Genomic DNA, 12208 nt, shown 5'->3' on the forward strand with positions numbered 1-12208 from the left:
GTGCTCCCTGGTATTGAATCACACCAGAGGGTCTTCACTGCAAGTGCCAACACAGCGTGTGACCAGCAGCTTGATTTTGGGGTGGGCTGCGAGCATGACTGCTGTATTCAGGTTGGTTTAGTGTTTTTGTGGTCCAAAGGACCCCTGTAGCGCTTGCATTTTCATGTTATTTGGGGGTTGGGGAGTTCTGAGGGATTGAGGCCAATCCTTTGGTCTCTGAAACGTTATATGAAGTGGGAAGTTGCTGTTTGCAGTCCCAGTCGCACCTCTCTGGCACGCGTGGGGAACGCTGGGGAATCTGCTCTGCAGCTGCCAGTGGAGAGGTACCCTGCCATCCTTCTCCAGGGGCACTGGATGTGGCTTTCCTCATTTAGAGAGAAAATTGCCTGATGTCCCCTCAGACGACTTCTTCATTCATGGGACCAAGCGCAGGGCATGGTGCTGGGTCCCCCTCCTCTGGGGAGCACCACCTAGGCAGGTACACCACGCTACGGTCTTTAATTACCCAGTCGCATGGTTTTTTTCCACCTTCAGTGCCAAGGGTGGGTGTGAAGAGGTCGATCAAGGTTGCATGGAAAACTAAATCTGGCTTTTCCTCAACTTCAAGTGACTTCTTCCCTACTGAGACGAGCCTTGTTATGAAGGTTGGTATGTATTTACAGACACTCACACAGAGGCTGAATATGCTTGCAGAAATATGCGTGCAGTAACTCTAGCTTTACAATAGGATGTTGATTTAATTTTCCTCTTACACAAATCTCAAAGCAGTTTGTTTAATTGAGGCTTTCAACAGCCCTGTAAGGTAGGGTGTTATTATGCCCGTTTTATGCAGGAGGAAGAGTAGCAGGGAGCAAATCCTGCCGAGAATAATACCCTCTTGTGTTCTAGGAAGCTGGTAGCGAGTGAGGACAGGGAAGGACTTGCTGGTGCGTAAAGGGGAATCACATCCTTTCAGGTGCGTGCAGGAGAAAATACGGTGGATTTTGCTCATGCTGTGCGCTTTGGGGGCAGCAGATGTGATCGCAGAGGTGTCCCTTCCCTGCCTGCGAGTCGTGGTTCCCCTCGGCCAGGCCGTGGCAGTTGCGCAGGTCCAGACACTCGGGCTGCCGCCTCCGGCAGGCAGGACATGCGCTGCCTTGGCGCGGGGCACCGCTCTGAGGTGGTGCTTGGCTCGCTGCAGGTGCGGAGGTTGAGCGACCTGGATGCTTTCCGACTAGGTTTGGGTATCAAAGCCTCCCTAATGGGATACCTGAAGGTGTAGACAGAGGGAGGGGCAGGAACAACCTCCGAGATAAACTCCATTGTGTGGGAGGGTGGAGGCTCTCCGAATGGCCTGGGGAAGGAGTCAGGCGATGGCATGTTATCTCTGAGTAGCTGAGATACCAACTTTTTTCCCCTCTAATGAAAATAAGGAAAGGAAAGACCCTTTTAATGTTCCTAAGCAAGGGAAAGGCTATGCCGGGAGCTCTACCCTTACTAGACGCTCGAGTATCCGCACAAGGACGAAACGTTTTGAATGCCCCAAGTCTAGAAAAATCTTAACATGCAACTTGTGCCTCGTTAGGTCCAACTGAATCTGCTCTGCAGACAAGGGTTGGCCTCTTCTGGATTTGATGCCTAGAGGTGAGATCATCCCTTGCTACTAAAACCTTAAGAAACCTGTTGAGTACTGTGTTTTAATGTGTTTTGGTTTTTTCCTTAATGGCTGTAAAATTTTTGGATTTGAGGTCACCGGTGCCAGCTTTTATGTTTTAAAGGCGCAGGCTATTTGATGCTTTTCTCAAGCCCCCAGCTCCTAGCATCCTGCTGTCACTGGGGAATCTCGTCTCTCTTTTTTCGTGCATGTGTTACATTTTGTCAGTACATTTCTAGACCTCATGGCAGTACAGAAACGCTAGGGAAAGTGCAGTTAGAGTATTTCACAAGCCTGGAAAGCAGAGGCAAAGAAAAGTCTCCAAAAACAAATTTAAAAGATCAGGAGTTTGACTTCTGGTATTTTATCTCTTTTCAAAATTCAAGACGGAAGGAACTTGTCGCATGCTATAAAATCTTACCAAACGTTGATCAAATCTAGCATGGGTTAACAGTGAAGCTGTGATGCGAAGGCAGGGGTTTGCCCTGCTTTTGCTGAGCACGCCGTGCTGGCTGGAGGGGAGCTCTCGGAGACTGCTCAAGTCGAATTCAGTGACAAAGAAAATGGCTGCGGCAGCTGAGTCGTTCTTCAAAACATGATACAAGTGCGACGTGCCAAGGATATTGCAGACATCCAAGGAGACCAGTGCAAGAAGATGAGAGCTGCCACGGGGGATGTAATAGGAAGCATTAACTGGCTGATGGCAGACCTGGAGAGCAGGATGCTGTACGGGAGGAATCTGGCAGAGATGGTGGTGTAGGAGGGCTGGCTTGCCCCCGTGAGCGAGATAATATTTGGTCAGCCATGGACGTACTGCGTTGCTTATAACCATCCCGTCGCCAGCTCTCAAACCACCTCCTCTAAAAGGAGCAGAGCTCAGGGGCTCTTACAAAGTTAATGAAAAGGGGGGGAAACAGAATAGTTTTCGTGTGTCACTCAAGCGTGGAAGGAGGAGTTTTCCTGTGTGAGAATTCTTGGAGATCCAAATACTCTTTTTCTCTTGCTGGACCAGAAAGTCAAACATACTGGAACTGTTCACAAACTGAAATACTATGGGGAAAATCAAGCTGAGATCGACAGAATTTTTGGTTTCTTAACCTTAAGCGTTGTTTTAGTTTTGATGCTTTATAGGCTTTTAAAAGTAGCGTCTTATAAACTGACATTAGAATTTTTAATTGAATCCAAAATTTTCCTGTACGAACTGATGAAGTATTTACATATTCCAGCCACTCTGAATTAGAAAACCTTTCCCTGAAAAGCAGAAACTCACAAACTGACCGTTTCTTGCCAGAAGCATGCTTCAATTATTTGGCTTTTCTTATTTAGAAAACAGAATTTAAAAAAAAAAAACCCACCAAACAAACAGTCCACCACTTCTCTGCTGAGTCCAAACCTTGGGGATTAGCTCCCACGGGAGATTACACCATAAAAAAAAGAGTCCAAGTGTGCTGTGTCTTATCACTGATAAATACATTTTTACCTTAGAGAGCATTGCTGCTCCAGGGAACCCCGTCTCGGATGCACTGGCACAGCACAGTACCAACTGGTGTACCAGACTGGGACGGTGCATCCCCGCTCAAAGCGGTGTCCTGTTGGAGTGTAGGAGGAAAAACCTCTGAGATCGCCAACTTACGGGCTCTGCAGGGGGAAATCTCTCTGGGAATAACTTCCTGCTGAGGCCATCTGATGCACTTGTCTAAAATCCCCTTGTGCCTACCTGGCACTCTGCTGGCAGCAAGTGATACCACCCTTACAAGGCTACTCCAAAATTTCTGCTTACAGCCAGAAATACAGTTGCCACGTGTTGATTCCTTCCCGCTCTGCGCCACCGAAAGAAGGTGCTGTGCGAGCTGCTGTTTTGGCACCTTGGAAACTGCAGCTGAAGGCGAGGCTCGGAGCCGCTCTTCGGAGGACGAAGGTGGAGAGGGCAGTAGTTGAGTTTGCAGCAGAGGAGCAGGGAAAGGATGCGGCTCTACGGCTAGCCAAGGCTGAGAGGAAAGGGTTTGTGCGCACTCGCAGCTTGCTGAAAATCCAGGAGCAGAGCTGAGCGAGCGGAGCCGTTGGGCAGCAAGGCACGAGGGCTGTCTTCCCAGAGCTCCCCCAGAACACACTGAAGGGGTCATGCTCGAAGGGGGTGTGCTCCATCCCTGAAACCACAAGTGAGAACGGAAACCCCAACCATTTTGCCAAGCATAGAGGAACGTGGAGCAGGGAGAGGGGCAAGTCACAAGATGGTGCAACCTCAGCTTGTCGGGTTCGTTATCGGAAGTCACCACCCGCTGCTCCAGCCGCCCCTGGCAGAGCCCGGACTGCAGCCACGGGTCTTGGGTCAAGCCCGTAGCTCAGCAGCGCGTTGCGGGGCGTCTTGTTGGCAAACGTGCCCGTCTGCAGTAAATTCTCCAGGGGGCTGCTGCCTCCGTGGGCATCTGGTCCTGCCGGAGGAACGAAGAGCAGGGTCGTTGATCTGTCCGACTTTGGTGAAAAAGACAGCGAGCAAAGCGCTGTTAGGAAATTATAACCCCGTGGTCTTTTCTGGTAGCCCTTACGTGAAAAGATTGATGGCAACGCGATCCCTTGCAATGCGATCCCCAGAAGCGCGTGGAAGGGGAGGAAGAGCCTCGGCAAGCTCCCTCCAAAAATCACGGGAAAAATTAGGTCAAAGTGACCCCCCCCACCCCTAAAATACAAAGACAGGGGGGACGGTGCCATAGATTTGGTGTTACGGTGTCCGATTCCCATCCGGCGCTCCAGGAGGGTGAACTTCTCCCTTTAAAGTTTCTAGAGGTGGTGGCGGGGGTCCAGGAGAGTCAAGGGGTTCTGGAAGTCAGTGCCTTTATTGGGTGTAACGGCTCCGAGATCTTCTCCTCCCTCCACCCAAAATCAAACAGAAATGCACAAATGAAATTTATACCTCCTTGAACAATGTTAACTGCAAATGGTACTAATTAGCACTCCCCTAAATGGCTGTGATTAGTTTACCAGCTGATGAAATATTTACTCTAGAATTTTTTCCTTTTTTAATAATAAAAAAAACACAACACACACACAAAACGCCATTTATTTATTTATTTTGCAAATTCCTGCCGCTGGTCGTGCTGAAAATGTGACTCACGGAGCAGGAGCTGAGACTGGAGTGGCTCTTGTACCGAAAAAACAGATTAAAGCACAGGAAACACAGCTTGCGAGAACAGGCAGGCACTTCAAAAGCCATTTGCAACACCAAGTTAACAAATAACGCTGGGCTCGAAGTACAATAAATTAACAATTTTAAAATAATACAACTTCCCCCCGTCGCCTGGCGAGAGCGGTTTTTCCATGACGCTCCGCCAGCTCTTCTCCACGTCGTCGCTTTTGCCAAACTGGTAGGTTCCAGTTCGGTCATAAATTGCTCGATGTCGGACGTGCCGTAAAACAGAGGTGACGGACGTCCCTCGGCTTTCCCTGCCCCGGCGTTTTGGAAGGCGAATCCTTTCTAGAGCTCCAGGAACCTCCGCTCCCATCGCTAATCCGCGCCTGCCTCCCCTTGGACGGGCCTGGCCACTTCCTTCCCCAACAAACCTCTTTTTTCTTCCCCCCTCTCCCCTGCTTGTTTGCTTTTCAGAAAGCTGATTCAGCCTTAAAGCCGAGCGGGCTGCAACGGCAGCAGCGTTTTGCGTTCTGCCCCCGCCACCTGGCAGAAAGGCGGATAAACTGCCATGTAATCGCTCGTTTGCAGCCAGGATGAGCCCTTATTTTTATTATTTTCTCTCTTTTTTTTTTTTTTTTTTGGCTTTTTTTCACCAAGTGTGGCGGCAGCTCGGCCTTAGAAAGGCAAGGGCGGACAACGGGGAGCTGCCGGGGCGCTCGGGGTTGCATTTCACGGGCGATATCCGTATTTGATCAGCCCCCAACGAAGGGGAGAGCAGGGCCGGGCCCGTTCCTGGGGGGTTTTGCAGGGGTCCCCAGGGTGAGGGGGTGGGCAGGGATGGTGTGATGGCGCATTGGGGGGTGCTGCGGCGCCCTTACACCCTCCCTTGGGGGGGATGAGAGTGGTTTTGGGAGCGAGGTCGCTCCTGGCTGTGGAAGATGGGAGACTGGAGGGGGGGAAGAACTGGGGGGGGGGGGGGCATGGACACCCCACCTGCCCCCCCTCTCTGGGGACACCCAGGGGGGGCAGGTCAACCTCTGCTCCCCTGAGGTGGAGATGCCCCCAGGCCTGCCCTGACCCCCCTTTGGCTTGCAGGCCCCCCCCCCCACGCCTGCCCTGACCCCCCCCCGACCTGTCCACACCCCAAAGCTGCATCTGCCCCCACCTTGTGCCTGCTGCCCCCCCCCCCCCCCCGACGCCCCCCCCCAGGCCTCCTGACCCCATGGTCCCTTCCTGACCCTCTGCTGCCCCCCCAAGCCTGTAGGACCCCCCCAAGGCCTCCTGCCCCCCCCAGGCCTGCCCTGACCCCCAGGGCCTGTTGACCCCCCCCCCCCCTTGTACCTGCTGCCCCCCCCCCCAACCCCGGCCCCTCCCTCCGCCCCTCAGCGCAGGCCCCGCCCCTCCCGAGGCCCCGCCCCCCGCTGACCTGCCCCCCCCTCCCCCCCCCCCGCGCTGACCTGCCCTCCCCGCCCCTCCCCCGCCCTCTCGCCGCCGTGCAAATCTCGCGAGACGCCGCGCGCTTTCACTAGTGTGTGTGCACCAATCGATCCGGGCCGGGCCGGGCCCAGCGCCGCGGGGAGGGGGCGAGCACCGGCCCCGGCACCTGCCCGCGCCCCGCCGCGCCCCACCACCGCCCCCCCATCCCGGGAAGCGAAGGGGTCCTCGCAGCCTCGTGCCCCCCCCCCCACCCCCCACTCGCCCTCCCCACCTGCCCGGGCGCCGCCGCCCGCCGAGCTCTCCCTCGGGCCTTTGTCCTGCCGCGAGGCCTTGCGGCTGCCGCCCGCCTGCGCGCACCCCGGCCGCGCGAGGTTTCTTACGCGAGGCCGGGGATCCGCGGCCTATCCATCCCTTCTCACTCCCCCACACCCGCCCCGTCCCCTTCCCCGCCCCGGAGCCGGCGAGGGGCGAGCCTCCACCTTCCCCCCCCACCCCCCCCCCCCCTTCACCCCCACCCCCCCCCACTGCTGCCACCGCCCCCCTCCCCTCCGCCCTTCTCCCCCGCGTGGAGCCCGGGTGCCCGCAGCGGCGGCGGCGCCTGGCTCACGAGAGGCCGCGGAGCCGCCCCTGGCCTCCCCCTCCCGCCCGTGCCGCCGCTGCCGCCGCCGCAGCAGGTTCCCTCCCTCCCTCCTCCTCCTCCTCCTCCTCCTGCTCCTGCCCCCGGCGGCGGCGGGATCCGAGCGGTGCCCGGGGAGCGCTCGGCCCGGGCAGGAGGGGAGAGGAGCGGCGGGGCGGCGGCAGGAGCGGCAGCGCCAGGTGAGAAAGCCCGGGGGCGGCGGGGGAAGCGCGGGGACCCCCCCCCTCGCCTCCCTCCCCGGCGCCGGGCCCGAGGCCGCCCTAGGGGTGGTGGGGCCGGGGGGCGAGGGGGGTGGGGTGGGGGGAAGCCGGGCAGCGACCCCGGGCCGCGGTGGAGGCGGGGGGCGGAGGCTGTTAAGCACCCCCAGCCGCTGGCTGCGGCGGGGCCGGGCCGGGGTCACGGCGGAAGGGCCCGAGGCCTGTGCCCCGAGGCGGCGGGAGCGAGGCCTGGGCCGCGGGTGCCCGCCTCGCCGGGGCACGGCGTAGCGCAGGCCCCGCGGGCTCGCAGCGCGGCCCGGCCCGGCGGGCGGGGGGTAAGAGCGGGGCGGGGGGGCTCGGCCCAGCCCGGCCCGGGGGAGTGCGGAGGCCTCGGGCCGATGGGGGAGGTGAAGGGGTGGGCACGGCCTGTGAATCCCCGGCCTGGGAGTTGAGGCGGTGCTGCCTGGGGTGCCGGGGAGGAGGAGGCAGGCCGAGGCGGTGCAGCAGCTGGCAGCGGGGCAAGGCTGCTCACTCACCGGCTTATTTTCAAACGCGTGCCTCTGTTTCCCGAGTGGGGAGGGAGGATGGGAGAGAGGTGCTGAAAATCACCCCGCGAACGAGTTGGGGAGGGCAGGGAGGGAATACCATCGCCTGCTGGGAGGGATGGGGGGGGGGGGGGTGTCCAGGGCAGTCCCCAGGCCCCGGGAGGGAGCTCGGCCCTACAGTGGGGTGGGGGGTGGAAAGGCTCGGGAACTTGTGGCAGTCCCTCTTCCAGACCAGCATCCCGGCGTGGGGATGCGATTCCCTCCCGGGTGGTCGCCCTGTGCCCCGTGATGCAGGAGAGACCTGGGAGTACTTTCACATCTCTGCGTTCATGGCTTGTCTGTCATTTTCCTCGGTGCACAGATTTCCTGTTTTGAAAACTAGGCTGATAGCTTTGTTGGGGTTTTAAAGCCCATAGTAGAAATAGGATTCTCTAATCACCGCGTTTAATATCCCATTAGTTTTTTGAGGCTTGTTACTGATTTGGGAGAGCAGTTGTAAATGCCCCCGGATGGATTCACTTTGCCCCCTGTAACTTAGATCTGCAGCGTTTGGAGGAAATGGCAGAGACAAAATGGACAGTTAATAAAAGGAACAATTGTATACTGCCTATTCTAGAGGGCACTTGCTGCCCTTCAAGAACTTTCCTCATCACATATGCTCTTTATACAGCAAATCTTTATCTTCTGACTCTTCTTTTTTTTTTTTTTTCCCCCTCCTACCTTAGTCCAGAAAATGAAACTGGAACAGACATTTCTGGAAATGAACTTGATTGGTGCAGTTGGGAAGATTTGATTCACAGTTATAATGAACATTGAAATTTGTCCCATTTCTTTGCAGTTCAGTATTCAAATTGTGTATTTCCTGATTTTTAACCTGTGTACACAACTATGCTGGGGTTTGGTTTGTTTTGTTTTTTAACCCTTCAAAATATGGCATCTGTTGTGTTGGATTGCGAAGAGGTATCTCAGGTACATCCAGAATATAGAAGCAGCTGTTACGCTAGAGGTATCTGATGCTTTACCCTATAAAGTAGAAGGTTTAAACGACATTGTTTTCTTCTTATGATTCCTTTCTGTGCTTGGAAGAACCAAAGCTGTTGTCAGTGAAATCTGGAGTTCGGGGAGATCTAGTGTTTCCAGGATTAGCCAAAAATAAATTATGGGGTAAAGAATGTTGCTTTTTTTTTCTCCTAGTCATGCAGCACAGATGAAAAGCTCTGAAGCTTTTAGTCATAACACTCTGGTCCCATGTTTTTCCTTTTAATAAGGCATCCAGTGGGAGAATGTGGCATAATTGGTTTCTTGGATTGAAAGATCTTGAAATGGCTGGTACAACAGATAGAAGAGGAAACTCTCCAGCAGGGTTATGGTTTAAATACAGTAATATGGTGGCAAAGTCATGTTGTTATTACATGGTGATCTTGCATTTCTCTTGCAAGAAAATGCTTCCTACATGGTTATGCTGCAAAACAGGCACTTTTGAGTCTTGTCATTGGCACAGAATATTAAATCTCTCTCCTTTCCTTGCATTGCATAATCTGAGTGTTGTTCTCCCATAGCAGCAGAAATGATGGAAGAATTGCATAGCCTGGACCCACGAAGGCAGGAACTACTGGAGGCCAGGTTCACTGGAGTCGGGGTTGCTAAGGTGAGCATAAGTACCTTTGGTAACAGGCATGACTGCTTATCCATCCTGCACAGCACTTCATTTTTTTAATTTCTACATTGATAATTTTGCTTTGCTAGCAGTTTTGTATCAATAGTTGTGTTTTGGCCACTGATTTGCTTGAAGTATGTTTTAAGAGGCATGAAAATGGGATCTCTGTGAGCAGATGTTTTGCTATACAGAAGGTTTTGGGTTCTAGTTAAGTTCTTAGGAATTGCTCCATCTTAAGGCAGCTTGTACACCCCAAAAAAACCCATGACAACTTTCTCTTTGGAAGCGGGAATCTCATTTGTCTCTTCCGTTCTCTGAGAATGCATTTGAGCACCGAATTTGGCCCCTGGTTAGACACAGTTCCAAGTTTGCTGTGTTTGATACAACATGCAAGCAGACTTAATGTATTCAGGAATTTGTTCAGTTCTTTGTGGGTGCAGTGTGCTGAAATCGTGTACTCGGTCGCCTAGAGCACGCACACAAAACGTATTTGAAGGTAAGCTCTCCTCTAGCTGTGATCCACAGCCTGCTAGTAAAATCCCATCGTCGTCCTCACGTACAACTTCACAACTGTTCAGCAGCTGCCTTTCTTAAGGCACTTAAATAGTAACACCGTGTGGTTGCTTGATGTCCTAGCGTTAAGCTGTTAGTTCTCCAGATGTTGGTGGTGGTGTTAATTGATAGTCTCTCTGAGCAATGAAATGGTGGCAGAACTCATCTTAAACTAGGTCAGCGATAAGGAGTTTACTTTTGAGGAAGATACTGAGTTTTGGACAACATCAAGATGATGTGATGGTAAAACAATGTATCATTGCTAGATAATTTTCAGAACCTCTTAGAATTATTTCGAGAAGAAACTTTGCAGATGCTGTCGTTCTTGGAAAAATTCAAAGCAAATCAGAACTTGAGAAGGGGTTTCGTTGGAGTTCATACTTCTCTTTCTGATCTGTGCTTCAGTCAGGACTCAAAACACAAGGTTAAGTCTTGAAAGGGAGCGTAAGTAGAGTTCAGCTGTAAGGTAGTGTACTAAGGAAGATTAACACTAGAATTGTTAAGGGGTAACAATTTTGTAGTAAGAGTATGAGGGGTTTTTGATCTTTTGCCCCACTCAAGACTTTTTTAATCTCAAGGCTTTTACTAGCATAAAAGTTTATGGTACATAATGTATTTACAATCTTGAAAGACTTGTTTTATACATTACAACTTTTTATGTACTTTTTCATCTGTTTCTTGCCTCTTCCCCATATGTATGTTGCTTTAACATCTTTATCTGTACCAGTATAGATAAAGCCATACAACTTTCTAGAATAGCTAAGGTTTAGAAGCATAGACGCTGTCGTTGCTTTAAAACAGTGCCAACATACTCAACGCTCATGAAGAATGTTAGGAACTATTCCTTTTAAAGGAGTAACCTTCAGAAGATACAGGAAAGCAAGTCTTAACTATGTTTTCAATACGTTTGGAGCAGAAAGTACATGCCCTTTCTCTATACGGGTGAATATTGAAAACTCATTTTTGTTTCTAAAGCATATCCGAGTAAAAAGCCTCATTTCTTGGAGGTTTCGCTTTGAACAAAGCTGTTCTGTATTGAGTTTTATTTTTACCTGTTGTTACGTAGTATAGTGTTTTACTTGGTTCTAGTCAGTAAACTGTTAAAGTGCGTTGCACTTATTTCAAACTATATATTTATTTACTTGCATACTTGCTAATTTGCAATAGATCAGCCAACCATTGATATGAATAGCATGACTCTACTATGTTGCAGCAAACCTTGGTTGCAATATTAATCTCAGATACTACATTCCCTCCCAGGTCGGTGCTTCAAATTCCCTCCCTACCCCCCCAAGTCTCCGTCCGTCATGCTCCGCACTGGCATTGGTAGGTCATTGTCTTAAAGGGAATATATTGGGAAAGGTGTGATACAATTTGTATGATTCAGCTAAGCTTTTTAGCTCTCTCCAGTTAAATGTTTAAGGAAAGCTACGTAGAGCAAGTTAGTGCCATCTAGTGGGACTGGGACTGGCACATCCTCCTGGGATAGAAGGTATTCTGTTGCTGTTTATTGCATAAAAGGAAGAAATGTCATCTTAGATGCTCTCCTATTGGGTGAGGGCAGCAGGCAGTTGTAACTGAGCTTCCTGCCTTCCACCGGCTGGCCTTATCGCTTAGTGTGTTTGGTTTGGTTTCTTTAATGTTTAAAAGTACAGGGTAGGATTTGGACCTGCAGAAAACTGAGGCACTAGTTTATATCCTGAATGCGACTGCAGCTTTAAAGCCCGCTTTCCCTCCCTGTTTGCAAGTAAAGAACAGCTAGAGAAATGAGTTTCTGAGAAATGAGTGCGACTAACCTGCTCTAGAATAAATTTTTAGGCTGGAAAATAGAAAAAAAGCTTCTAACCATCGGAGTCATGGGATTCTGGAAGAGCTTTCCAGTAACAGCAGTAGAGGACAGAAATCCTAAACTGTTTTGGAAACAGCTGTGTGCTGTCACCTCCTGTGGTAGCTGAAGGCACAGCCCAATGACAGGTCATTTGCAGTCCCAAACGCCTCAAAATTCTGTTGTGGGTCTGTGATAAATTATGTTACTTAGTAGCTGGAGGATGTATTTCTCTAGAAGCTTGGAGTTAATACATGGAATCAAATTTATGAGCAAGGAATGTTTCTAGGCAACTGTTATATTCGTGCGGTTCATCCAGGTCACTAGATAGCTTCAAAAAGCCGGTGATGCTTTAGATGTCTATTCTTGCCATATGGTAAAGTGCCATTCTTCCCCAAATTCGTGAAGCAAGTCCTTGAATTAGCACATGACTATCTGCCACCTACCACTATTCCTGCTTATTTAGCTCCTGTTTATGTTTACTTATTAGGGGAAATCTAAGCGCATTCACTTGGGGCGTTATTCTGACGTGTCATCGCAGACTTCTTCCTTGGGTCAGTAGGTACAGGGGACAAAACGTAGTTTGTTTCTCCAGATA

General features: G+C 51.5%; 1 protein-coding gene across 4 annotated transcripts in view; it reads left to right on the forward strand.

The window, feature by feature from the left end:
• TLK2 (tousled like kinase 2) overlaps window positions 1-12208 on the forward strand; it is a 68252-nt gene that overhangs the window by 17268 nt on the left and 38776 nt on the right. For 2 of the 4 annotated variants that reach the window (XM_086477997.1, XM_086477999.1), the window contains exons 1-3: window positions 6994-7013; window positions 9136-9224; window positions 11046-11111. In XM_086477997.1, coding sequence (XP_086334123.1) covers window positions 9144-9224; window positions 11046-11111 — 147 coding nt within the window. In that variant the 5' untranslated portion in view covers window positions 6994-7013; window positions 9136-9143. Of the gene's footprint in view, window positions 1-6993; window positions 7014-9135; window positions 9225-11045; window positions 11112-12208 lie in introns of those variants that run through there. The other 2 variants (XM_086477996.1, XM_086477998.1) reach the window with 2 other exon arrangements.

This window comes from Leptosomus discolor, chromosome 25, assembly GCF_034619465.1.
Source record: "Leptosomus discolor isolate bLepDis1 chromosome 25, bLepDis1.hap2, whole genome shotgun sequence".
Lineage (NCBI taxonomy): Eukaryota > Metazoa > Chordata > Aves > Leptosomiformes > Leptosomidae > Leptosomus > Leptosomus discolor.